This window comes from Aptenodytes patagonicus, chromosome 12 (assembly GCF_965638725.1).
Source record: "Aptenodytes patagonicus chromosome 12, bAptPat1.pri.cur, whole genome shotgun sequence".
Taxonomy (NCBI): Eukaryota; Metazoa; Chordata; class Aves; order Sphenisciformes; family Spheniscidae; genus Aptenodytes; species Aptenodytes patagonicus.
Window position 1 is genome coordinate 9,385,999 of NC_134960.1, and position 27,413 is coordinate 9,413,411.

Genomic DNA, 27,413 nt, shown 5'->3' on the forward strand with positions numbered 1-27,413 from the left:
TTCTCCCCTCGCCACGCTCCGCCCACCCGCCTCCGCGGCCCGCTGAAACCATAGAGAGGTCCTCCTGGTCGCCTAGAAGGGCTCGCCGCCGTACTCTCGGAGGGCGCCCGGCGCTTCCGCTTCCGCTCTGGCCATGCTGGGGTGCTGGCGGGCGGCATCAGCCATCTCCGCGGGGAGCGGGCGGTGGGCGGGCTGCGTGCGCGGCCGCCGGCGCCTCTCCATGGCGAAAAGCAAGTTCGAGTATGTGCGGGACTTTGAGGCGGACGACACCTGTCTGCCCAACTGCTGGATAGTGGTCCGGCTGGACGGCCGCAACTTCCACAGGTGAAGGCCGGGCGGGCAGCCAATGGCCGGGGCGCTTATAGCGGTGCGGTCGCTATGGCGACGCCTCGGCGGGAGGGAGGATGGGGGGCGGGGGGGAGTTTCCTCGGCCTAAGGGCGCTGGGGGTGTGGGCTGCGAGTGCTGTGCCCCCAGGGGGATCCTGGCTGGTGCCCTGCAGTTGGCCTTGGCTGTTCCCTGCCCGACCCGTGTGGATTCTGCAGGTGCAGGGGTTACAAATCCTCCTTGCCCCCCTGATCCCTACGGACGCTTCACTCGGCCTTTCCTGGGCATGGAGCTACTACGGGTGTTTGTCTTCAAGGGCCACGGGCTGCTTCAGAGCTGTGCTTTCGGCAGGGTGGTAGGGAAATGGTATACCAGTGCCTTGGGTGTGCTGGGGGGGGGGGAGGACGGCAGCTGGCATACAGGGGTATTTACTTGTGTTTGGAGTCAGTGTCTGTGTGGCGTTCGCCTTTCATCGGGATGAATAGCACAGTGTTCTTTTGAGTGGTAGGTGACATGTTCTTGCTGGGGATTTGATCTCTGGTTCAGTCGCATGAGGTTCTGGTAAAGCTGTCGGGTCTTGACGAGTTCATTGATAACGTTGCCCTTGTTGGACTGAGTATAAAAGGCACCCTAGGAGAAAGTGAGTTTACAGAAAGTAGTATTTGTCACCCTTTTCCAAGTAAAATACAGAACCCGGTCATTTTGAAGGACTGGTTAGGGTGAGATACAGATGGGAAGGAGAATGAGTTATCCAGAATGTATAAAAAGAGGTTTTTTGTTACTGCTTTTCATACCTGGAGGGAATTCTCTGTCAGTATTGACAGGATACTGGAAGTCAATATTCACAGAAAGCAAATATGAGGAAAATGAATGGCTTAGCATTTTTAGTAGCTTTTTAAGGGATTCTTATTTAACCATTTTTGCTTTGAAGGTTTTCTGAGCAGCATGGGTTCAAAAAGCCAAATGATGACCGTGCTCTTCATCTGATGACCAAGTGTGCCCAGACAGTGATGCAAGAATTGGAGGATATTGCTATTGCTTATGGACAGAGTGATGAATATAGTTTTGTTTTCAAAAAGAAGAGTAGATGGTTTAAAAGAAGAGCAAGGTAACAGCTGCTTTGATACCGAAGTGAACTTGTTTTTAACATCTCTCTCTAAACCTGTAATTGTTCTTTAGATTTGCCTTTATCTACACGCAGAGGTTAGGAGTAGGGCTGTGTTCGGGTGTATACACTACAATTAGTTCAGGTTCTTCATGGGAACTCTTTGCATGTGATCCTTCAGGAAAATATGTTCAGTGATAGAGAGTTTTAAAAAAAGTTTTGATAAACATTAGAAACAAACATTGTTAGAAAAAACATTAACAACATGTTTCCTTTTCCAAACTCTTTTACTTGATTCTCAGTACTTCCTGTTCTTCAGAAGAATCTATGCCGTAGCTGATATGTTGGGCCATTATTTAAGAAATGCTGCTGTCCACTAGAATTATCGCTACTAATACCTCAGATAATCACAGATATATAATCATATTGACATATTTCTTTCTTTTTTCCTTTTGCTTTGTGTTTGCAAGTAAGTTCATGACTCATGTGGTCTCCCAGTTTGCCTCAAGTTACGTTTTCTATTGGAAGGATTACTTTAAGGACCAGCAACTTCTGTACCCACCAGGATTTGATGGACGAATTGTGTTGTATCCCAGCAACCAAAATTTAAAGGACTACCTCAGCTGGAGGCAAGCAGATTGTAAGCATTTCTAGAAAACAGAGATTTGTGCAGTTGAGTTCTCTTCCTCTCTGAATAGAAATGCCTTTATTGCCAGTGTATTTGTACATACAGGCGTCAGTGAAAGAACAGCAGGTAGGGTGGTAGTTTTAAATAAACAATCTTAGAATTGTTTTGGGCTTTGTATGGGTATAGAAATACTGGCTGAAATTCTGAGTCTTCAGGCTACTACTATATTTGTTGCATGCTGGGAGTGATTTCAGCCCAGAAAATATTAGAATTATTAATATAATTCATTTATTATTTTTTATGTTCCGGGTTTGTTTAGCCAAGGTAATCCTCTTTAATGAAGAGATGTGAATGTTCAACTTCACACCATGTAGCAAAATTGTAGTACTCAAAAGTGCTGTTTATACCATGCTAGAACAGACCGTTGGATTTAATTTCTAGGCTTTCGTTAGTACCTAGTCCCTGTTGCTCAAATGAAGATAATTTACGTTACACGTAAACACCCTTCACCCTCTGCTCTCCCTTTTTGAAATTTTATAATGAAATCCATCTTCTTGTCATTCTTACGATATGCAGTACCTTAAAAATGAATTGGAAAGATTGTATCTTCTCTAGCAACTGATATTATTAATTCCCCTTTATTCTTGGCTGTTTCTTGGATATGACTCTGGAAATGAAGTTGTTTTTTCTGAGTAGTCACTCAGATTTGGTAAATACTCTTTCTCTCACTCTTTTCTCTTTTTCTGTAGGCCATATTAATAATCTTTATAATACAGTGTTTTGGATGCTTGTACAGCGAAGTGGTTTGACACCAGTGCAAGCACAGGATAGACTCCAGGTAAGATTCTCTTGAGGCCTTTTTTTTTTTTTTTTTCTTTTTTAAACTAGCTACAAAGAAAATCATGAGATTTGCTAAGCTATGTCTTGCCTACCCAGCAGCCCTGGCTGGGTAATAAGTGTAATAATTTTGCGGGTGTAGATTCAACAACTTCTTGAATTGTACAGATGTTAATATGATCAGCAAATAATGTCTTTTTGGTCAAATATTAGCAGGATTTTGATTTCTTAATTAGCAAGTTCAGAGATCTTAAAAATGTCATATAAACATCCAGTATCCATAAGCAAGAAGTACAATGGCAGGATTCAGCTGCTATTGATTCCAGTCCCTTCTGTAGTGTTTTGTCTCACTGTGCAGACGTCAGCAGATTATTTCTGTTTCCTCCTGGAGTCTGTTGGCTTTCTTCTATTTGTCTTGAAAATGTAATAAAAAACCTCTCTGTTTTAATATCCTCATTTGGCAGTTGGAAATAATTCCTCTGGGAGAGGTAATTAAACCTTGTAATTTAAAGGTAAAAAACGTGTGTAACGGTCAATCTTACTTCCAATATTCACCCATCTACCCTAGAGATTCAGTTTGCTTGCTTGTTTGTTTTCTGTAGGAGTACTTTTTCTTTTCATTTCCTCTCAGGGAACTTTGGCTGGAGATAAGAATGAAATCTTATTTTCTGAATTCAACATCAACTACAACAATGAACCTTTGATGTATAGAAAAGGAACTGTCTTAATATGGCAGAAGGTAGGAAACTATATTACCACTTGCTTCATGCTCATGTTTTAAATAGCTGTGCTGTGGCAGACAAACTGCACTGCAAGATCACTAGATGTATCCCAAATGTATGTCTATGTATAAATATATTTTAAAACTAACCATATTTGCCATATAATGATGTGTAAGATGACTAATTGCTTTGGATGTGTTTTTGAAATATCTTTATATATAAGCATAGTATGAAAACTGGTCTCTGAAGTCTGGCTTAGATACAAATTATGACTGTTGAGATAAAATGTGTATCAACAGATGACAATATATATGCAGAATTTCACAAGACTGATGTATTTGCTAAGTAAGTCTCCCTTGTTTAATGAATCATACGGTTGGTTTCTTAGTGTTACAAGCCTTGAAAATGGAGGAAGTATTCTGCTTCCTGAAAAATTACATTTTAATGACTGCTGTCAGTTTGATATGGTAATCATTGGAGCCTGTGCCAGGCTCTTCACAGGATTAGATCCCAAGTATTGCCACTGCAAAGGAATTACAAACTTTTGTCCAGTAAGGTAGCTCAGCTCGTAGTATGCTTAGTCCTTTTCTACTTCTGTAAAGAAGCATAGTAAGGAGTGCAGCTGTTAATGGGGAATTCCTTTTAATGATAACTTGGAAACTTTCATCGTTCTTGGATTACATAATTGATGTAGAATTCGTTTAAGAAATACCTGTCCTGTGTTTTGTATGAGATGAGACCCCAGAAAATCATAAATGTTTATGGCCTTAGTGTCCTTCTGTAGTAGGAGATCTTAATTAGAAATATGTATGTTTCGTGTGATCAGGATCTGATCAGCCTATGCTGAGAGTTCTCCATAACTTGTTCAGCCTTTCAACTTCTATATGTAAAAAAACTGATAATTTTTTTTTTTAATTTAGTTTTGACCAATGAATTCTATTATTTCATTTGAACTACTTAGAACAGATAGAGGCTCCCACCTGGAAATACATTCTGCTTGTTTCTTATACATACTTTTTTTTTCTTGGTAATTGTAGACATTTGGAAGGTTTCCCATTTGTTTTATATAGCTCCAAATAAAGTATTGTACTTTATTCAAGAATATTTGCAATGGATTGTGTGAATTTGCAGGTAACTTCAAGCCATGTGATGGTGGCATGCAGTTTGAACTGCTCATGTGTTAGCTTTGAATTGAGAACAGACTCTCTTTCAAAAGATTCAGTGTTCAAATTCTGTAGCATGCTATAGGGTTGATAGCCGCTTTTGTTGTAGCTTTGTTTCTTGTCCATTTGTGAATCCCCTCTGGAGTCTTACATGTCTGCTAATGTGTCAACTGTATTTTCAGATTAATGAAGTCATGACTAAGAAAATAAAACTGCCAAAGGAAACAGAAGAAAAGGAAGTTGAAGTGAGCCGGACTAAGACTAAAGTCGTTCCCCTGCACTGTGACATTATTGGGGACCAGTTCTGGGAGGAATATCCTGAGATTCTGGCTGCGGATAGTTGATATCTCTGATAAGTATAACTGGTAGTTTACGTTTTGCTCTGCTTGGGTTGTTGGCAAGTGAGGAGTATGAATGGTGGCTGGCAGAGTTTAACCTGTAACCCTCTTCAAAACTACGTTGGTTTTAGCACTGTTGTTGCCTGAAAAAAGGACACTGGTATGTTGTCTGACATACAAGGGTATGCCCATATGGAAAACCTAAATTCGTATTGTATTTTGAATGTTAAGAACTCATCATAAATTAAGACTGCTCCTTGTACATGCATATATGTAGAAAAAGTGTATAGAAATTTCATGCATTTCTATAGCATTTAAACCATGAGGTATTTTACTGAACTGCTGAACTATAAAAAAACCTTGCATATTTGAACTGACAAAAGCAGAAGAGAAAATGATTCTTTTGATTTTCGTTTCAGCTGAGACGGTCCAGAATACTTCAACTGGCACTTAGTATTAAATTTCAAGGCTAGTGTGTTTAGTCAGATTAGTGACAAACTGTTCAAATGCCTCATGTGTCTGATTCTTACAGAAAGGAAATGGAGTAGCTCAGCAGTTTCCTGTGACTGATTTTAAAAGCTTTTGTCAAATGTACAGGATTTTTATACTTTTTAAAAATTAAAAAAACCCAAAGAAACAAAACTTTCCCTGCTGTGTTTATTACTTGGCCTTTCTCATTCCTGGGACTTTTACTAGTAATTGGTGAAAGTTCCAAACAGGGAAGTTAATAATAAAGATACTGTACAGACTTGAATCCTGTTAGGATGTGGGTAGGCATTGCACTCTCATCTTCTGCGGCCTGGGAAGTCATCTATCTCCTACTGTGCAGTAGAGTGAAAGGTAGCAACACAGGGGAATGTTCCTGGTGCCTGCAAAGAGGGTGCTAACAAGAACTTGTATTGCTGTTCTCTGATTTTCCTGGGGATGACACAGACGTAGCAGTCCTGACAATACACGTTAGTTAGAGGGAAGGGGGGAAGTCTGTGTTGCCTTGTCTATGCAGTTTTGTTCTGGTTGAACTATCAGTTAAGACCCTTTGTCAAAACAGTTAAATCATACAACCTCTCAGAGCAGAAATATTTCTGCTAATGTAAAGGAGCTTGTCCCAGTGTAACTGGAATTTGAGGGAAATAACCTATTTCAGTATAGAAATACAACTATAATGATATAACAGGTATTTACAAGGATATTATTGCTGCTTTTAACCATACTGGTTTCAAAAACATGGTGCTAGAACAGTAATCTGGCAAGCTGTTACTAAGGAAGAGATAGTCAGCAGTTGGGACTGGCCATAAAAATAGAAAGAAAGAATCAAATATGACGGAAGAAGGTCAATACTGAGTTAGTTTCCCATGAATTCGTGTAGCAGCCTACTCTCTGTTTCTCCTTTTCTTCCCACAGGAAGAACTTACACATGTAAGGCAATGTGCATTTTTTATGTATTTATTAAAAACACTAAACAGGTACTGATGTAAACTACTACTTTGCAGTTTCTTCCTGAGATTAAACAATGAGTCTATGCGTTTATAATAGCACGGGGCTTCCCCTCTGCTGCTGTGTGCTAATACTGAGCAGTTAAGTACATGCAGTGAGAGAACGCGTATCACTTTTAGTTTGTAGAATGGGCTGTATAATTCCCAGGAAGAGGATATGAGGGATTGTGAGGTGATGAGACTGAATCATTGCACTAGTCATTTACTGCTAAGAACTTCCTATCTGTCTGTTTGGGTTTTTTTGTCTTGTAACACAAATGTAATTTACTTGACTTTGATATGCCATATGTTACTATCTGGTGCCTGACTTCGGACGTTACATATAAGGCAGCTGTTCCAGAGGTGGTAACATTTGGATTTTGCAGTCTGAGGAAAGATGGAAAAAAAATTTTGGCAGCCATGATTCATGCTTGGAAAGTATTATGTAGGTTTTTTATCATATGTATTATGACTACCTGATACATAAATAGATATATTGTAGAATGTATGTACATTGTGTGTGTGTATTAGGTCTTATCCTCAGACCGTTTTCTAATTAACTCATCCTTACAATAATATGTAATAAGTAAACATATCCGTTTACATATGGATGCAGACTTTGGAACCGAGATACGGATTGTCTGTACAGCCATGGCCTTTAATTTGTATTAATATAAATGCTAGAGAAAGAAACTCCCTGTGGTATCCTTATGCATAAAGTCATATGTATGACTTCGTAGCTGTAGGAGAAAATAAATCTTCCTAAGGTTCAAGAAGTAGACTGGCATTAGTGGCACACGCAGCTCGACCTGTGTCCTATGCCTGTGCTCATAGGTATTTCTATAGCTGCAGAAGTCCCGTGCTGTGAGCCGGTGAAGAAATAGGTGTTTCCTCTGAAGTTGGTCCGCGACCTCTGGCTGATGTTGTATTGCCGTAACAGGAAGCACTAAATGTACAGGAACCAGTTATGAAGGATTAATGGTGGGTGCTGGAATGCGTTACAGCAAAACCACTCTGCAGCATTGACACACGGTGCCTTCCTTTTCTTCGGAGAAATGTTTCTGCACTGTATACCCGTTTACGGATTAATATGCGAATTACATTGCAACCACCTTTTGCCCAGGTGCCGTTTCATTGCCCGGGGCAGGTGGGGCGAGCTCCCTGGCCGGGGGAGCGCCCCCAGAACAGCCGGGGGGCTCCGGGGTGGGCTGCAGAGGGAGGCCCCAGTACAGAGACCAGCGGTGGACTTGCACCAGGGAGTTAACTGAAGATGCAGCGAGGAGGGAAACGGCAGTAACACCGGAGTATCCGTGACTTCCCGGCCTGCCGCCTGCCCCGCGCCCCGGGCGGAGGCAGCTCCGCCCCTTCGGGCCCGAGGCGGGCGCGGGCGGTGCTCCGCCGTCTCCCCTCCCCGCGCCGTGCCGCCCGGAACCCGCTTAGCTTGTGCGCCCGCGGGGGTTCGCCGGGCGGCGCGGCAGCGGCCCCTAGCGGCGGCGGGCTGGGCCGCTGCCCGCAGCCCGGCATGGAGGAGGACGAGGGGGCTGCGGGAGGCGCGGAGCAGCGGCGCCCCCGCCGCCGGCCCGGGGCCGAGCGCTCCCCCAGCCCCAGCCGCCTGGACGTGAGCTCCAGCCGCTTCGACCCGCTGCTGGCGCTGTACTCCGCCAGCACGCCGCTGCCCTTCCCCGCCGCGCCCTGCTTCAACAACCTCGCCGAGTACGAGAGCTTCCAGCGCGGCCTGCTCCGCCCGCGCGGCCGCCGCTCCGCTCCTTCCCGCCGCGGCCCGGCCGCCGCCCGCGCCGCCCGCCGCGGCCCGCCCGCCGCCGACCCCGAGCGCATCCAGCGCCTCCGCAGCCTCATGGTCAACGCGGGCCCCGAGCAGGAGGCGGCCGAGGGCGGCGCGGCGGCCCGGCGCCGCCGGGCGCCGCGCAACGTCCTCACCAGGATGCCCCGTAAGGGCGCGGGCGGGCGGGCGGCCTGAGGGAGCGCGGCCCTGCGGAGGCTGAGGGGGAGGGCGGGAGGTGGGGCGAGGCGGCAGGCTGAGGGGTGCTGGGGTGGGGAAGGGGAGTGGGGTGGGGGGCTGGGGTGAGGGCTGAGGACGCAGCCTGGGGCGGGGGGATGGCGGAGGGTGTGAGGGCGTGGACTGGGCCTATGCTGGGGTGCCGGGCGGTGGAGCAGGCGGCGGTGGGGGCTGAGGTGGGGTCGAGGGATGCGGGCTGGGCTCGGAGGTGGCCGAAGGTGTGGAGTTGGGATGGAGTTTGGGGGAGTTTGGAGGTTTGAACAGAGCGGCGGCTGAAGGCAGTGGTTGGGTGACGGCAGGGCGTGGGTGGGTCGGGAGGGGGAAATGATGGAGTTTGGGTGGAAAATGATCCTTGCGTACTAGGTGGGATGCTGGGAAGATTGTGTGCAGAAATGAGGAACGGTGCATTTCACAGAACTGCTTTCTCAGAGATGACACAGATTTTGTTACGGTGATATCTTCCTCTGTTACTTGGTTAATTACGTTCATCCTCTTGATTTTAAGAAAAAAAGGATGAGAAACTCCTGTGCTTTCAAAAGTACTCTTTTTAAACAGGAATCAGATTTGAGTCCGTGCAGCTCATCGTTAAATCATAACCTCGGCATGAGTCTGTAACGCACTGCTGTGTCTTGGTTACTAACTGTACATCCTGAGGGCATGAATACAGCGCTGGCATTTCTAGTAACGTGATGACAGAACAGTGGATTGAGGTGGGAGGCAGCAGTGATGTTGCTAAATTCATCATCTGTGATAATGATACAAGCTTCTTGTCTAAATTTATGCATGCAATCAGGGCAATAGCCCCGTAACATTAAAGGGTGCAACTTGTGCACTTACGCCAAGAACCAAATAGCATTGCTATCAAATGAGATGTAACTTTAGTGCACTTAATTAAAAATACGGGGTGTTTATTGGAATCAAAGTATATCTCTTCTAATCACCAGCATCACCTTACTGTTCTTTTTATAAAAAGGCAAAGTCCAAAATGTTCAATTCTGAGTGCTCAAAGCAGAACTTTCTTCTTGCCGAGACACCAAAACATAATATATTCATTGCCGTAGGTGCTGCATGATCCTAAATATCATGTCAGCTTAGCGTTCTGCACAAATGCAGAGGTTCTGTTGGTGTAAGATTTCCAAAAGAATTAACCTTAAATATTTATTTAGGGTCTTAATACAAAGAATCTGTATTTGGATTACTATGACGGAAATTGAAAAAATCTCTGTAAAAATTAACTTTACTGGTGGTCTAGCAAGTAAATTACATGCTTCCATTAAGAGCACGTATTTAATATCCACACATCTAAGGCTGGACAGTGTGGACTTCGAAGACGACTGGCACAACTGACATACAAAGTGCTATTCAGCAGTCTGGAGAGTTTTAAGAATAATTTGTAGCCAAAATTGTGTGCTTTCCCTGTAAGTAGGGGGCCTGTCTGCACAGCAGGTGGGCCAGCGTTTCAAGCTTGGATTCTAGGGCGGTAGCTGCCTCTGGAAGTAACTGTGATACGTGGTTTACTGCATCCCACAGTCGTGATGCTGTGCTCCCAGGTAGCTGTGACAAGGTATGATGTGTTCCTTAAATTCAGTGTGTCAGAAATGTAAAATGGAACCAAAATTTTGCTTGTCATGAGGGGTGATTTCGGTAGCCATAAAAGTAAAAAGGAAGCTACTTTTGCAGTGCCTGTTTTGGATCAGTTCAGGAGAAGCTATTTCTAATTACTTTGCATTTACCAGGGGGCAGAGAACTCGCGTGCAAGCGGTTACTGCAGAGCAGTTAGAAAGGCGTTTGATAGTGTTCTGAGTTATTTCGACTGTTCTGACTTGCTTTGCTCTTTTTTTTTTTTTTTTTTCCCAGTCTTGCCTCTTAATAAAGTCTAACCTGAGGACAGGGACTTGAACTTAACCAGAGTTTGGATCTTTATTTTCTTCTTCCTGGTGTACTTGCCCTCTGGCTTACAGTAGTTTTCTTGTCATCTTCAGAATCCTGGTATTAAGCATGTGCTTATTTTATACAAATAGGGATTGGATTTTGAGTACAAAAACAACTAGGTAACTCTTTTCCCTACGGACTGAAAAATTATTAATACTGGTACTTAACAGCGTCACAAGCCACAGGCAAATCTAGCTGCACGCAGAGCCTGGTCATTACAGGCTTTCATGCTTGCAGAAGAGGTATGTTGCAAAAACAAATTCCTTGCGTTGCTGGTTTTATTTTTTCTGAGAAGTAGATATCAGATTGTTGAAAGGTTTTTTGGATGATGTGTTCCGCCCTTTTGATCAGGTGAAGTTGAAGGTTTGCCCTGGTGAAGCTGGAACCTTATGCAGCAAGGAAAAGTGGGAAGAGCATGTATTGTCTAGATTTGGTAGAGCTGTAAAGTAGTGTTTTCCACCAGGCCTAATGGGGTGCTGACAAGCAAAGGCATAGTTGGAAATAAAGATTGTACTTGGATTTTTATAAGAAGTTGTAGATAAAGTTCCTATGTAAAAGGAACATAGGAATCTAAAATATCTAAATCTAAAACAATGCTGTAAATTCTCAGGTTTGGTTAGAAAAAATACTGTTATCTGATTAAAAGCATCAATCTGATGTAGTGATGGTGTCATCTGTGGTTCCCGTGATGGACCTGTGAATTCAGAACATAAGTTCGCCATCAGTTAGGCTGAAGGAAGCACAGAGACTCATGAAAAGACGCCCATAAGCAAAGCTGGGAGGTACTGAGACAGCTTATGCTCTGTGTGAAAGCAATTTTCTCCAGCTATCCAGCTGGAGAGGGCTGGCAAGAAGACAATGGATCTCAAAAAATAAATGTGATTAGGTTAATTCAGAGGAAACTGCTTTAGATTTCCCTGCTGTGCCTAAGAATTACCATGCAGCCAAATACTGCAGGTCAGCTGTCATACGGTAACATTTTACACTCACAGGATGCATTTTCTAGCGTGTAAATCAAACCTTGAATAAGTAGTCCCTAAAGCACAAGGAGAGAGGTCGTCTCTGACTCAGATATTTTTATTAATATGAAGAACTGTGTGAGATTTTAGACCAATACTTTTCCGTGACTCTCAGTAGGAATTGCACAGCAATCCTGTGGCTGTGTTTGCACAAGCAAACAGGTAGCTGTGATTTATCATGGGAATGGCTTCACCATGGCGTGGGTGGAAGTTGTAAAATAAATAATTATCTACCCCTCTAGATAATTTACACTTGCAAAGATTTCTAGTGTGCAGATAAGGCTTGTGTTTGCCAGGTAAGTTGTATGTTTTACTGAATTCCTTTGGTTTTGCCCCGACTAAAAGCATTATTGTTCCGCAGTTTAGCATGGTTTCATTGGTGGCTGCTGCTTATAGTAATTTTATTTCTTGGCCAAAGACTTGTACATTGTTGAAGGATGAAGACTTGTACATCTTTGAAGGATGTCAGCTGGCTGCTGAAAGTTTTAACTGAAACAATACATTTTCATCAACTTAAACTGATCCAGTTTAGTTAGTTGAAGAACTTTGAGTCATCTGTTGCTTCAGGAATCTTGTAAAGGAAGGGAACACATCTGATACAATACTTTATTAACAGATCGTAACTAATGTGAGGTAGCCTTAGCTAGGCATTTGTCTTTTCTGCAGAACTCTCTCTGCTTCCGTGAGCTTTCTGTTCCCTTTGAACTGCTTTTATTTAAGATTAGCATTACTTAGTATGTTTTTGAAATGTAGCAAAAAGACTTTCAGCTAACGCTGATTTGGCTATGGGTTATGTCAAGCAAAACCTTCATATTTTCTAAAGTCTTTGCTGTCCCTGCTGTAAGGAGAGTTTTGGTGGTCTAGTAATTACAACCGCAGTGCGTTACAGTGCTCTGGGGCTTCTCATTTCTTTTGCTGTGAAGAAAAGTGTTGTACCAAGATCTGCCACACTTCTACATAGAGTAGATTTCTACATATTTTTTATATATATATATATATGTATATATCTGTATTTTGCTGAAGATCATTGATGTTCTCTCTGTGTTTCAGTCCATGAAGGCAGCCCACTGGGGGAACTTCATCGCTGTGTCCGAGATGGTGTAAAAATCAATGTCCATATCCGCACTTTCAAAGGGCTTCGTGGAGTCTGCACAGGGTTTTTGGTTGCGTTTGACAAGTTCTGGAATATGGTAATTATTGTTCCAGCCCTTGATTTATAACTGCTATATTGAAAACTTGAAATTTGCAACAGGTTTAAGCAAACTACATTTTGAGAAGATTAACGTGGTGTTGTGGTTCATAAAGCTAATTTGCTCTGGCACTGAGTGCCGGGTTTCAGACTTCAGTGGTGCTTGGTGTTGGATTGGTACGTCTGAGAGGTGCCTAGCCATCTTAGAGAGATTTTAGGTGAGGGAGCAGCTTTGAAGCGTTCCCACAGCTTCAAAGGTTTTGTATAAGAACCCAGGAAGGTGGAATATGAGGAACATAGAAGCTTCCAAAGCTTTCTCTGCAAAACCCAATCTTCTTATAGTGGTAGCCACTTCTCTGTTTTCTTTCACTGATACGTCACTGGGATGTCAGTGGCAAAAGCTTTTCCCTGTGTTCTACCTCATGCAGATCTTAAAGACAGTGGATGGAAAAGCAACTATTAAATATTTGTGAGCCTGGGGCTGTGAAAAGTTTGGAAATAGGTGGCGGGCGGGAAAGGATTTTGCAGGCAAGGCTCAGAAAGAGTTTGCAAGTAATACGGAACGGATGCTAGGCTTTGCTGTTGCTTTTATACCTCAGTACAACTTAGATGATTAAGAAGCCAGCTTCAAAGCACAGCTTGTTCCTAGGATGGATTTTCTCTCAGAGAGATTATAATTTCATAATCCTATGACACAAAGCCGGTCCAAAGCTTCTTCATGATTTCTTTTAGTTTTGACCTTTCTGTTTCTTTTATCTTCTTCTAGGCCCTGACAGATGTGGATGAGACATACAGGAAACCAGTAATGGGCAAAGCTTTCTACGCAGAACCTCAGCTCACACTAACCCGGGTAGGTAACCATCTCCAGTTTTCTTTTTTTTTAGTATCTCCTTTTTCAAAGTAGTAAAAGGGGAGCATTGATTGGAAAACTAGATTTACATTTGAAATATTTTACCTCCTTTTATTACAGATGACTCTAAAATGACTTGAATGGGGCGGGGCGGAAAACCAGTTTTCTAACCTTTTTGAAAGTCCTTTGGCCATAGTTCAGTGTTAGAGAAGTTCCACTTTAGAGTTCCTAATATCAGATCACAGTTGCTGCTACTGCTTAGTGCAACATGCTGACCTTCTATAAGCTCACTCTGTGGTTTTTGATTTATTTATTCTCTGCATTTTTTGCACCCATGACTGATCCGGTCCACATTTGTCCTGCCAGGTGATTTGGCAGTGCATAACTCCAATACTAATGTTCATGGAGCAACAGTCTTCTGTCTCCAGCCAGCAAAACAGTACGTCTAGGTACCATGAAGCCCAAGATTCTGCATGTTGCTCCAAAGCAAGACACTCTCTAGGATCCAGCTGCAAAAAAAGATGTTTACAAAGTTGGGAACTGAAGAGATGATAAATGAACTTCTGAACAATGAAGGAAAAAAAAATGTGACAGGGCTGTGCCTGTTGAATGGCATAGCTCTGGGCCTTTTGAACATCAGAGAAGCATCACAAAAACTTTTAAACAGTTTCATTGTGAGGAATTTGCTTTCAAATTCCTGCCATTTAAATCTGTTTTCTGATAGATCCCACCCTTCCTTTTTTAAAGATTAGTTAAAAATAATCAAGTTGTCATTGTTCCTTTAGCCCACTCTCACAGGGACTGGCTTTCCATCCTGTTGCTGGGAAGAGATGGGCTAACCGAGAATCCTTTCCATTTGTTAGTATTTCATAAAAGCTTGCCTGCTGCCAGAGTAAAAGCAGTTTCTTTGCCAGTTTCAGCACCACGTATTCTTAGATTAATGAGTTCATACAGTGCTTTGGATCTGCTGCTTTAGCTTTTATTATTTTTCCATTGTTTTTGGTCTGCTCACCTCCCAGAATACCAACACGGCCTCTTTTAGGTTGTTTTGGGGAACACAAAAGGTCCATCATTTTTTCAGTATACACTCTCTGCTGATTGAGGTCCCTTATCTTAGGGTTTCATGTCCTGCCTGAGGACACAAGGATGGAAATCTCTCTAACACTATCTGACAACATTACAAGAGCACTGGGGAAAGTGAGCTAATGGAGGAACTTGGTAGCTTTCTGTTGTTCCTGACCAAAATTAAATGCTACTGCACATCAGTTTTGCTCCCCAAATTAAATTCCTCGGTGCTCACATAAAGACACTCATGCGCATGCAAGAGATCCATTCACCTTAACGTCACGGTCTGACTTTGGCAAGAAAACATAGTATTTATTGCTGTAAAGATTCTTCACTAATTCTGTATTGTGAGCTCTGATTTGCGATCGTATACGCAAATACCATGTAGAAATACCAAACAAGCGGCCTCTCGTTTTATGAATGTGGTCATATACACAAATGTTCTTTTACAGCTGTTTGACAGACTCAAACTGCAGGAGTCTTCAGTAAAGAAGGGAGCTGACTCAAAGACTGTCTCAGAGGAGCTAGCCCTGACAAATGACTCTCAGACGTTTGGATGGAAAGTTGGATCAGGACGAGGGAGAGCAGAAGATGAGCGTGAGAAACAGAAACGCTTGGGCAGAGCTGGAGAAAAGAAGATGCCAGGTGACAGTTTGCATCTGGCTGCCAGAGGTGAAGCTGATGTGGGTAGCGGGACTGCCCACACGGAGGGTGCCAGTGCTGGTGGTACCCGTGCAAGAAGCCAGTCACGGAAAAAAAGGCGGCCCAAAGTGGATTATCAACAGGTGTTCACACGTCACATAAACCAGATTTTTATTCGAGGAGAGAATGTCTTGCTTGTCCATTTAGCACATTGACTTGACTGAGCCTTCGTCAGTGTATTTATTTGATAGCATGAATTGCGGCTGCAGCTCTCATTGCTATTTAGCGTTCTCATTAAGTATGATGGTACTGTGACTGGTTTCCCATTACCGTAACAAGGTAGGGGAAATAATTCTAACTGGAGCATCCTGAGCTTGATACCAAAGCAGCCTCCTTAGATCTCTGTTGGGGGTCTCAGGACAAGGGCAGTAACACAGTTGTTTCTGTGAGATGAGGGAGGTAAGCACAGATCCCACCGCTCCTTAAAAAGAAGCTAAATGGAGAGGGCTGGAAGAGAATTTTGGTGTACTCAGTTATAGGAGCTAATTGTGGCACATATTTAAGGAGCTTAAGATTAGATCTCCACCTGAAATGAATCACAAATGCTATTTTGCATGTTCTGAGTAATCTCAAGAGAAGATTGCTAATGAAACCAACAGTTTATCTGCTGTCGTTACATGGATGTATCCTTTTCCAGACATAATTCTGATGGTCATTTTGAGATAGTCCATAAAAAGGTGGAGTGACATACTACTGATGCCTATTAGCCTCTTCTTCATAGTTAGCTCTGTAATGCCCTGTGTGATAGAAAACCTCTTAATTGAAAACTGCTCTTTTTCTGTGAATGATGGCAGGACTTTAATTTGTTTTCAATATGAAAGCTTAGGCTTCTGTTTGTAATGCTGTGTTTTAGCGCTGTGTCACCAGCAAGCAGCTAATGCAGCTGATCCAGGGACCTCCATATTTGGAGCTTATCTCTGAATGTTGTGGATGCAGATGGAAAATTTTACTTTTATATTTCACCCATTCGCTACTTAGTGTAATAGTGAAGTTTGCAAAGATGTGGTTTTTCTTCTCAGATTTAAGTGTTTGTGCTGAGCACAATTGTACTGTATCTAAGCGCCTTTCAAGTTCCCTCTATTGAAACTAGAGGTGCTGTGTCTCCAGCAGTTCCCATGGAGCAGAAATCCTCATGGGTCTTTCCTATCCATATGAATGATGCATCATCTAATTCCAGTTGAACTGAACTTTAGAGGTGTGCCTAAAATTGTTTTGAAGTATAAAAGTCAAACTCAGCTCATCAGTGTTTTTATTTTAGCAAGGTTCTTAAGCTACTGTAGATCAGGCCAGGCTTCTGCAGGTATAAACTGCTTTCCAAGACCTACGTGCAGAATTTTGAGGGTAAATGAAGCTATTATATTATCTGGTCTGTTCCCCTAGTTGTCAAAGGACACTAGATTTCACACTGCTATTCCTGTATTCGTCTCAACTACCTTATGCTTTGCAGCAGCTCCATGTGTTTAAGATGAAGTTGGGAAATTGCCAGGGTAATGGTTAGATCTGACAATGGGTAGAACAACTTTTTAGTGCTTTATAGCAGGTCTTGTATTACATATAGCGGTCGTAAGTCCTCAAACTCAGTGACTGTAATCTCAGTGCCACGTATTCCTGTTGCTGTAAATGCAGCATACGGCTTGCTTGTTGTTAGGGATATGGCTGGTGCTTGGCTGAATCACAGAAATCATTTAGCAGGAGTTCCTGGACAGACAAAGCAGCTGTATGCCTCTGGGGGAGCCTGAAACTTTTATGTCAACATTTCAGATGACACGGGGCTTGGGTGGCTGATCAGCTCAGCCACTGAGCTGCAAACCCAAGTTCAGGCTGGGACAGAAGTGCCTCAGAGTAAAAAGTACTGTTGACGCAAATCAGTTTCATTAAGAGTGAAAAAGAAAAGAAAAAAAAAGGAAAGAATATCTGCAGTTTCTTATTATACATAGCTTTATTGCTGTAATCCCTTCCTACTATGAACTGAGACTAGGCACTGAAAAGATTCTTCTCTTGGAGGTTCTTGTTTCCTTTCCTTTTGTGCTGTTCTTGTTTGTGTTCTTGTGGTCTGCAGTTCTTCCCTTGTTTTTTTTCCCTTCTCCTGTCAGTACTTTGTCTTCTCAGGACGTTCTAAACTCCAGTTTAGGAAGATTGTTCTTGTATTCACCCCTAGTTGTCCTGGCTTTCTGAACCTTTCCTGGTTGGCTTTCTATGTGGTTGCCAACTGACTAGAACCCTCACAAATTATTAGAAACGTGTGAAGCTAGAAATAAAGGGCTTATTTCTGCTCCTGACTTCTCAGCAGCTTTTACTGCAAGTGAATATTTTTCTTCATTATGTTTTTGGTTGTGGGTTGTTTTTTCCCCTCTGCTTTCTGAGTGGTTTGTTTTTATTTCAGTTGCTTGGGATGACTATCTCTGCCTCTTCCATTCATGCCAAAGGCTACTCGTTTTGACACCTCTCCTCTTTCCTTCATACTTGACCCAAGGGTGTCAAATCTCCACTCAGGCCTATGTACTATGACATCTAATTGAATTCTTGCTTTTCTTTACCTCATATTCTTAATTCTCTTTGTCTGCCTAGTTTATACTGCCTTGTGCATTAAATAAGGTACAACTACCATGAATGTTCTTCTGGCTGCACTGCCCTCTTTCCCTGTCAGTTGACACTTCACCAAGTTCTCAGTTGCTACTAGAAGTCTCAGTGTTTTCTTTCATCAGAAGTTTTTCTCTGAAACCTTGCAGGTGTTTGTTGCTTCACATCTACAAGTTTCTTTTTTTAGATTTTATGAAAAATGCTGGTGCTTAGACTTGCATTTGTGCCTTGATTTTTTTAATATCATCACTGACCTGTTCTTCCAAAATCATCACCTCGGTCAACAAATCTGGTTAAGAACTATACAGTTTGTCTACTTTTTTTGCTCTACCTCATTATTAAACTGTTCCTCCTCTAGTCTCATTGTTGTCTCATTTGTGGGGTTGATTAAAATTCTCTCTGCCAGTTTAGATTTAATGGCTTATTTGGTGCTTCTTCCTTTGTTTCCTACTTCCCTATCCACCTCTCTCATTATTTCCAAGCTGCTTCCTGAATACAGCCTCTTCTACAACTTCAGATCTTCTAAAGTGTCTTCCTTTTCCCTACTTTTTCTGACATTGTATCTTTTTAAAGCCCATTATCAAAATGCTATTTTATGAATTTTGTCTCTTTCAATCATAGCATTTGTGATTTTGTCTCTTTCAAGCATCATGATTGTGACTAGGCAAGTGATCCTGTATGTTTGTTGTCACTTGCATGTTTAATACTTCAGATAAAGTTGCTCTTTAAATAAAATTGAATGTGATGTTCTGAAATGAAGTCTTCTACCTCACCTAAGTATTCATGTAAATCTGTTAAAAAAAAAAAGAAAACAACCCTTGGAAACAAATGAGCTTTGGTTTTTTTATTGCTTCTGGTTATTTATTTCCATGTTTTTCCTTTTCCAAACTCAGCATAAAATCCATGTTCTTTGTTCAAAAAGCTGTCTGCTCCTAGCCATTCCTCTCTTGCTGCAGTGTCACAAAGATGATGTGAGCATAGACACCTGAGGTCATTATGCTAAAGAATGAAGAGCAGGAGCAGGAGACAGTCTTAAGAAAGAGAGCTGTGTGAGAGTGAAAAAGCTTTGGGCCAAATAAAAAGAACTCTCTGGAAGGGATTCACATACTGGTTGCAATCTCTCCAGTATTTCTAGGACATTGTTCAGCCTGGTGCTCAGCAGTGATTCCTAAAGCGTGTTTATGGTGAGGTACCAAATTACTGCAAGGAGCAAAGTTTTCTGAACTACCTTTGAAGGAGTGTTGTCATAATTTGAGAATTTTTTAGAATCATTTCTAAAATAGCAGGCAAATATGAAACTTGTGAAGTGTTATGATGCCAGCTGCAGAAACGATGCAATGCAATAGTCTTGGAATGTGATGTCACAGATACATCTCATGGTGTCATCATATATATCTTTTCATTGCCAGCAGAGTTCAGTAGGGAGCCAAGTCTCATGGTTACTTAAGAGTGGCAATTTTATTTGTACGGTGATATAATTCTAGGGACCTTTGCAGATAGTCTGAATGGGGTTTTCATGGAACCACAGCATAAAACCTTGCTGTGCTGTGGGGAAGTGGGGAAACTGGTAGGGAGAACCAGGCTGAGAGCTGCAGTGTTACCCTACAGTTACGGGTGTCATGGCTGGGATTATTTCTTGTGAAACTCTTTTGCATGGGTGGTTCATTTTATTGAACACTTCTTAAACAGGGCTGTGGTAGTAGAATAGATAAGGCCAAAGGAAAAAAAGGAGCTTGTAAAAAGCGTGGTTTTAGTTCCTTCTCTCAACTGACTTGTCCAGCTTGTTAATTGCCTGGAAGGTTTTTTTCTGATCTAGAGACAGATACTTAGCATGTCCTCACCAGGTGATTACTGAAGTAGTTGGTGAGTACTGTTTTCCATCTGCTTCTTGTCCTTCAGTTTCTGGATTCATTGTTTCTGATGCAGCTTTCCCTTCTGTATCATTTGGAAGCAGGGCAAGGTCTCTCAGCAGGAGTAGGCTTGACTGCCCACTGTTTTTTTTCCCCCTCCCTAAGGAATGTTACCCTGTCTAGTTTTGCATCCAGATAGCCTTTGGCTAGTCTTGATTTTCATACTATTCTCTGCAGACTTTTGGAATTATTTGGTGAGAAGAATTACTTATCTTGGATCAGATGGAGTAAACTGATTTTTTTTTTTTAACTTATTTTCCTTCCCACAGTGCTAGATTTTCCTAGTTTGCTGTTGCAGTCACCTACTTGCACCTATGAATCACCGTGGGTGAAGAAGTGTCCAGGAAAAAAGAAGCAGACAAAAAAGATGTCTAATTTTTGCTGAATTTGACATTCTGTCCAGCATGCTGCCCACACTTACCCTTTCTATTGCTTACTGGCACTGACCTAAATGAGACAGGTGGAAACAATGATTTCATCCAGAATCTTGAAAGAAAATGGAAAGGCAGTAGGGACAGCAAACTGTGAAAACACTCTGAGTTTCTGAAGATGTATATCTCCAGGTGAACTTCCTGTCTTTGATTAAACAGATCAGAATTATAACCACCATCTTAAACTGCAAGCTCTGCAACTGGATAGAATTGGAAGGCACAGTACTACACCCTTTCAGAGGCAATGCAGCAGCAGTAGCAGTGATTCCTTCAGCCAGGCAAGCTCTTTCCTGAGAAGCTGTTGAGTTACACGTTGGTGTTTGCCTCAAAGCATAACTGTAAAATACTGCGAATTAATACATAGATGTTTTCACTCCTGGCTGCATTGCAAAGTATAAAACATAATTGCTAGAGTATGTATCTTCTGCAGCCCAGAGCTATTTCAGTTCATGCTTTCGTTTCTTGACATCAGCTTAATAATTTGAAGATTGTACTATAGCAATCCTGAGACTGTCTTTGCTAAAACGTTATGAAAGGCTAACACTAGAAATGATATTGAAAAGCTAGGGGATTACAAAATTTGTGGAATTCTTATTGTAATTAAGGTCTTGCAAACCAAAAATCTCTGTTCACAAGGATATTATCAAGATGCACAAATGGAAATGTATGAAGCCACAACTGGAAGAAGAGAGGATGAAGAAATGCTTCCTTTCTTCTAGTGAAGGAAGATGATCTTCCTAGAGTGAAATAGTAATTTCAAAGCTAATTCTCCCAGTTTCCAGGCTTGATGGTAGGTGGGCCTAAACAGTCCGAAACTCAAAGTGAATTAGTCATTGATCAATGTGATCAATCTGATCAAAACAGAGCTCAGAGACATGGCTGTTTGCAGACTTGAACAGTCTAACTTTACAATGAGAGCTTCTAGAGAAGTAACTCCAGTTTATAGTCCTCAGGCATCTACAGCACTAGCTCCATGCAAAGTTTTCTTGGCGTTATTATCCTCACCCATAAGAAGATGACAAATACAAGGGTTCATGATGTGCTGTCCTGTATTATCTTGTTCAAGAAGCTGCTCTGTACTTAGTGGTGAGATCTGACTAGGTGGATGAAGACAGGGTGTTCCGGAACTCAAGGAGAGAGACCTAAAATCTTAGTAATATCCTTCTAGCTAATGAGCTGGAAGTCTAGCAAAGGAGGAGGAGAGAGTCCAAGCTGAGCTTCATTTTTTAATTTACCAAAAATATTAATGCCCTTGGACCAAAAGATAAGAACGCACTCAGGTTTTTGTTTAGAAACTTTAACTTGGTCAGACTTTTTTCCAGCAGTGCCTGTGTCTCACCTTCAGATAAGCATTATTACAAGGTTTTTTTAAAAGTACTTCGCTGTTCATGTAGCCAGTAATGTGCATTTCATATCTAAAAGGTGCTTTTAAGAGCCACTGTCATTAGAAGCAAACACCCATTTTCAGGAGGTTGCATGTCTTTTCTTCCGTCCTGACTCTATAACCTAAGATGAAATTGGGAACAGCCGGATGCAAGTAAAGCAGTTAAAATTTGCTTGAAAAGAAAAAAAATTTTAAAAAATCACAGCTTTTTCTGTCAGGTGTTGCTGATGTATCAGGAGGAAAAAGCATCAATTATTACATGGTAGAAACATTGTGGAGCAAAACCTTACTATTTAAGAGCATCCTTTGCTGCCATGTTTTTTACCCATTAGCAGCCTGGGCAGAAAAAAAAAATGAGGCCGCTTGGGAAGAGACAGGCAAGACGGTCTGACGGTCTCCCTCCAGGGTGGGCACTGCAGGGTCAATGCACTCGATGAAGACTTTTCTTGACGGAAAAACAATTGTGCATAATCTACTGTAAGTATAACATGTTACCTCTCTGTACGTTTTCCCAACTATAGGCTTTCATGGCATGCTGGAAGTGGGAAAGCAGGCCAAGGAAAAGGAGGAGAGAGGAATTACTTTACTTGGTGATAGCTCCTCGAAATGGGGGGTCGCTTTCTAGCCTGTACACTTGGGCATAATTTGGCCAGCATTGGGCAGTTGTGCTCTATAGGTGAAGGGGGGAGTATGCAGGGACAGTTCTCGAGTGCAGCCTCCGTTACGTTGTGAGCGTTTCATGGTGCATGAACTCTGCCAGACTCCATCCCTAATAACTGACACGTTTGATCTTGCCTCTAAAGTTTTGCAGAGGAAACCCGCTGGAAGAAAAACAAGTAAGCACATTTCCCCTTTTGAGGCAGGGATGGTAGGAGGCTTGGTTGTCCTTGTTAGCTTCCTGGGGGTGCAGGAGAAAGAACTATTTTAGTGGAGGAATATCAGAGATGGCTTGTCTCATGATGTTTACAAGTCCTTTTAGATGTCACTGTAAGTGCTCTTGCTCTTAGCTGGTAGAAGTGAAGGTCTGTCAGGGAAGGAAAACGCCTTCTGATGTTCCTAGATAACTATTTTATTAGCTGCTAGCTTCATAGTGTAAGCTTGGATGACTTAGCTGAAGAAAATTAGTACACCTGAGACTTTCAGTCAGTCTTGTATTCGTTTAGAATGAAAAGTAGTTTGATCATTTTGTGTAAAAACATATCCATCCTTTTTTCCTCTCAAAAGATCAGTGCTCTCCCTCAGGAAAGAAATGAAAGCTGCTCCTGCTCCTATAGCGACTGCTTCTGATTTCCACTGCTTCAGAGCCAAGTGCAGCTGTGTCATTGTATCTTAGGTGTGACAGATCGTTCTGAGATGAGAAAATGAGAGAAGTGTTCGGTTTCTTTAAAACTAAAATGGGCATTACGAGGGGAGCAGTTGCGCTGACCTCTTTTCAAATATTGCATGCTTCCAGTGTAGTCGCATGGATTGGGACTTGCTAACCAATTAGTGATTATAAAACTTCCTTAACGAACCACAGAGGAGCAGCATGACCTACCAGACTGACATGGGATTGGAAGTTAGGTGCCGACAAATTCTGATCTCTCTACTGCCACTTGCTCACTGAATGGCCTTGGCAAGTCCCTTCCCTCCCTCTCCCTTATGCTCCACAGCTGTAATGCATCTGAGAGCAATCCTTGCCTGTCCCGCAAGGATTTGGGGAAGCGGTGAGTGCTATACAAGTGCTAAGGATTGTTATTAAAACTGTAATATGTCAGGTAACGCAGATACATAGATCATCTGCCCTCTTCAGGCGCTTGACTGTTAGCCTTATGTCTCGGCACACTAAAAATGTGCAGGATATCAGGTACAATGACGCACTTCAGTCTTGAAATTACTTATGTCTTCAAGGTCAGATATGGTGACTTCAATATCTGTTTCACAGCTGCAATACCATGTTTTGGTCAAGTGGTGATAAATGAGAGTGTAACTTGTTTGTAATTCCTTCTCTGTCTTCCTAAATATTTTGTTTCCTGGGAAGCTGATGCTGCTATGAACATATTGAATAATACTGAATTTGCAATATTCTGCTTTCCAGATATAAATGTTTATATTTAAAAGTGCTAAGACTGCAATGCAATAAATATATCCATATAACAGTTTGCTTGAAAGCGTGGGGTTTTGTGCTCTGTCAATATGCTTGTGTCAGTGATGAAGCTGCTACTGCAGCGGTTAGGACAGATGCCTGGATGTGGAGACCACCAGGTTTTGAATGCTCTAGTCACGTGATTTGGGGGCAAACGAGTCATCTGTGTGTTCAAAAGTGTATTAATCTACGAAATAAGAATATTATTATACCTGGTTTTTAGAGGTGCGGAAAGGAAGTGAACTTCATGTTGAAGAATGTAAGAACTACTGTCCTGATCACCCAAAGGTCTGTTACCTTAGTGTGTGGTCTTCCACCATGCCATCAGGAGATGGTTTTCCAGGAATCAGGGAGGTCCAGAGCCAGCATCCAGGCATCTAGTCGAGCATGTGCATAGCCAGTGGGGAGCCTGACTTCCAGGAACCTGTTTATTCCCAGGGTAAATGATGCTGATGTATTTGGATCAGAGATGCTAACTATATGGATGCAGCTTGCTGGAGATGTTAACATACCTGTGCTCTGGAATTCGGATGTTTGCTAAAAGGCATAATTCCCATTGCAACCTGGGAACTGTTTAAAGATAACAAAATCTGCAGTTTAAAGCCACGAGTGGCAATATGAGGATGCATGTAACGAGAAGGATCAGACAGGGCATTCACAGAAGAGGTCTGCAACCCATTGACTTTCATCTGCATTTTAAAGTGTTGTTTTACACTGGGAGTCTGCCCTGTCTTCCATGTGTCTGATGTTTCCCTGCTGTCTTACAAGATGATTTACAGTCAGTGCAGTAGACTCTTGCTCTTTTAGATTGCAGTTCTGTCCATTTAATTTACAGGTGCAAAGGATGTGAGTTTTTCTTTGATATTCATGCAGGTGCTTAAGGGTAAGCCTGTGCTCAAATACCTTCCTAAATTGGAGTCAGAACAGGTGATTAAGCTGCAACAGTTGTACTCCCAAGCTGTTGGGGAAGCAAGTTTGGTACTGCCACAAAAAAACCTTACCTGAGCTTTTCTCATTGTGTTTTACTGCTCATAAATACTAAAAAATAAACTCTGTGACTTTTCTAGTGTGGAAAGGCCTGTTAAAACGTGGTGCCACCTGAACTAGAAACTTCAGTTTCCTGTGCTGACGTGGCAGATTGGAGCATTTGAGCCCTTTCTGTGCTGCCGTGAGTGAAGTCAGATGGCCAGGTTAGTGCCTGAGGTGGGTGTGAAGAGCTCACCCAACCCTCTCCACCTGCTCCACCGTGAGTGCAATAATGTCTTACCTTGCTCCAGCTGCTCGTAAAGCAAATACCTCTGCTCTGTCAGTTAGCTTCCTGTGATTTGTGGTGTGGGGTGTTTTTTTGCATGCAGGTGACATACATCTGAGAGTATTTAAGCAGACATTCTGCTCATATCCAATGAGAGTATTGCTCAAATTAAGGAAAAATGATAGCTGGAGTGGTAAGGAAGAGTCACAAATGCCAGTTCTGATTTTAGCTGCTCTCCTGGAGTTCTATAAAGCATTTACCTCCTCTTTCTGACGTTGCTTTGTTCCTGTTTTGAGAAGAGAGTTGAAATTTTTAAAAGGAAAAATTGGGGGAAGGAGACATCCCTGCTAGCTACAAGAAGTAAGGTCTTTTCTGGAAATACTGAGGTGTTTTTTTCCCTGATCAAATGCTACCTGAATTCTCTGAACAGTTCTTCTCAACTTCAAGCTGTTTCTTCTTGCTGTGGATGATTTATTATCCCAAACAACTAGCTTATTCCCCACAGTTTCTTACGAGCCTTGGAGATCTTTCTCATCTTGGCATTTATGAGTCTGTCCAGTCATCTTTCATAACAGACAATTTCTTGTTTATAGAATCATAGAATGGTTTGGGTTGGAAGGGACCTCTAAAGGTCATCTAGTCCAACCCCCCTGCCGTGGGCAGAGACATCTTCAACTAGATCAGGTTGCTCAGAGCCCCGTCCAACCTGACCTGGAATGTTTCCAGGGATGGGGCATCCACCACCTCTCTGGGCAACCTGGGCCAGTGTTTCACCACCCTCAGCGTAAAAAATTTCTTCCTTATATCTAGTCTGTATCTACCTCCCTTTAGTTTAAAGCCATTCCCCCTTGTCCTGTCGCAACAGGCCCTGCTAAAAAGTTTGCTGCCATCTTTTTTATCAGCCCCCTTTAAGTACTGACAGGCTGCAATAAGGTCCCCGAAGCCTTCTCTTCTCTAGGCTGAACAACCCCAACTCCCTCAGCCTTTCTTCATAGGAGAGGTGTTCCATCCCCCTGATCGTTTTCGTGGCCCTCTTCTGGACCCGCTCCAACAGGTCCGTGTCTTTCTTATGCTGAGGGCTCCAGAGCTGGACACAGTGCTCCAGGTGGGGTCTCACCAGAGCAGAGCCAAGGGGCAGAATCCCCTCCCTCGACCTGCTGGCCACGTTGCTTTGGATGCAGCCCAGGATACGATTGGCCTTCTGGGCTGCAAACGCACATTGCTGGCTCATGTCCAGCTTTTCATCCCCCAGTACCCCCAAGCCCTTCTCGGCAGGGCTGCTCTCAATCCCTTCATCCCCCAGCCTGTATTGATACCAGGGGGTTGCCCTGATTATTTTGATTATTGTTTGTTTTCCACAGCCTTGCAGTCCTCAACTCCTTAAATGATCTGAGTGATGAAGGGTATGTCAAAAATGAAGTTTTAATAGTACAGATCAGTATGCTGCTGATGCACATGTTCAGTTTATGGGTCAGTCTGGGTGATGCTCACAGCCTGCCTGAAATCTGAACAAGTATTTGAATATTTAAAATAGGTATCATTAGGTTTCTGAGTTAATGGACAGTGGATATAGACTGAGGAGTACATAACAGCACCAGCTGGGTTGAATATTCTGATAACGCCCGTCTGCCTCAGTTCTGCTGAATGGAGGTGTAGTTTTTGTGAAGCTTTGGCAAGATAATCATGTCTTGGAAGCCTGTTTTTCTTCACAACCCTGGGCTGGGGGTGCAGCTTTCAACAGGAGAAGGTAATTGTTTGGATCCTGATGGCTGCTTTGAGGATCTTGCTCCACCTGCCCTTACCAGTGTCTCGGCACTTCTCTTCCTCACCGCTCCTTTCACATTTTGCAATATTTGACAAATTTTAAACCAGGTATTTTTATTATAGCCACCAGCATCGCCCTCAAATCTCTTTTGTGTGCCAGTCATCTCTGCTGGTCTCTGGTCAGCTGAAGTGTTCGGGATTGGGATCACATTTAATTTGTTCGCCTCAGTTTCACCATTACCCAGCTCTGCTGTTGCTTCCCCTCCAGCTTCTGGTTGTGTCGTTACAAACTGCAGCCACTGCTGGGGGGCTTCTGCCCGCGAGGTCACCCGCTCCGTGCAGCTCTGCGGCATCGCTGCCTTACGCTTAGGAAACGTGGGTGCAGAGGTAAGGCTGTGCCTGGGTGCAGAGGTAAGGCTGTGCCTGGGTATGTCTCCCGTAACAGCCCCACGAGGGGCGCACAGGTCTTGCTGTAAAGAAATGGCTCTGGGATGCTACTATTTATGCAGATCCTTTATAAAGGGTAGTTTGGGAGAGTGACTAGTTCAGATCCTGGTTATAGTTTAAATCCAGGCTGTATGTGTAAAGAATTATCTGTGCCAA

The 27,413-nt window shown here is 42.7% G+C and overlaps 2 protein-coding genes across 6 annotated transcripts; both read left to right on the forward strand.

The window, feature by feature from the left end:
- The first annotated feature begins 133 nt into the window (after window positions 1-133).
- Window positions 134-7,434, forward strand: THG1L (tRNA-histidine guanylyltransferase 1 like). 5 transcript variants are annotated; one of them, XM_076350181.1, is made up of 6 exons: window positions 134-324; window positions 1,257-1,433; window positions 1,901-2,070; window positions 2,808-2,896; window positions 3,527-3,634; window positions 4,963-7,434. In XM_076350181.1, exons 1-6 carry the CDS (start codon window positions 134-136, stop codon window positions 5,122-5,124), a joined length of 897 nt encoding a protein of 298 aa, XP_076206296.1. In that variant the 3' UTR covers window positions 5,125-7,434. The 5 variants fall into 5 exon arrangements, with proteins under 5 accessions (XP_076206296.1, XP_076206298.1, XP_076206299.1 ...); XM_076350182.1 differs by lacking the exon at window positions 134-324 and adding an exon at window positions 520-543; XM_076350183.1 differs by lacking the exon at window positions 1,257-1,433 and having other exon boundaries at window positions 159-324.
- A 678-nt stretch (window positions 7,435-8,112) lies between these two features.
- Window positions 8,113-23,802, forward strand: LSM11 (LSM11, U7 small nuclear RNA associated). Its single transcript, XM_076349848.1, has 4 exons — window positions 8,113-8,539; window positions 12,609-12,748; window positions 13,514-13,597; window positions 15,115-23,802. The coding sequence occupies exons 1-4, from the start codon at window positions 8,113-8,115 to the stop codon at window positions 15,517-15,519; spliced, it is 1,056 nt and encodes a 351-aa protein (XP_076205963.1). The 3' UTR covers window positions 15,520-23,802.
- Window positions 23,803-27,413: the final 3,611 nt, after the last annotated feature.

What these genes read in the sequence shown, in the direction of transcription:
- THG1L (XM_076350181.1), top strand. Translation starts at nt 134, where the DNA reads ATGCTGGGGTGCTGGCGGGCGGCATCAGCCATCTCCGCGGGGAGCGGG. An exon ending in GACGGCCGCAACTTCCACAG is followed by an intron (nt 325 to 1,256) that starts GTGAAGGCCGGG and finishes TTTGCTTTGAAG; the next exon opens with GTTTTCTGAGCAGCATGGGT. An exon ending in AAGCACAGGATAGACTCCAG is followed by an intron (nt 2,897 to 3,526) that starts GTAAGATTCTCT and finishes ATTTCCTCTCAG; the next exon opens with GGAACTTTGGCTGGAGATAA.
- LSM11 (XM_076349848.1), top strand. Translation starts at nt 8,113, where the DNA reads ATGGAGGAGGACGAGGGGGCTGCGGGAGGCGCGGAGCAGCGGCGCCCC. An exon ending in CGTCCTCACCAGGATGCCCC is followed by an intron (nt 8,540 to 12,608) that starts GTAAGGGCGCGG and finishes TCTGTGTTTCAG; the next exon opens with TCCATGAAGGCAGCCCACTG. An exon ending in CTCAGCTCACACTAACCCGG is followed by an intron (nt 13,598 to 15,114) that starts GTAGGTAACCAT and finishes GTTCTTTTACAG; the next exon opens with CTGTTTGACAGACTCAAACT.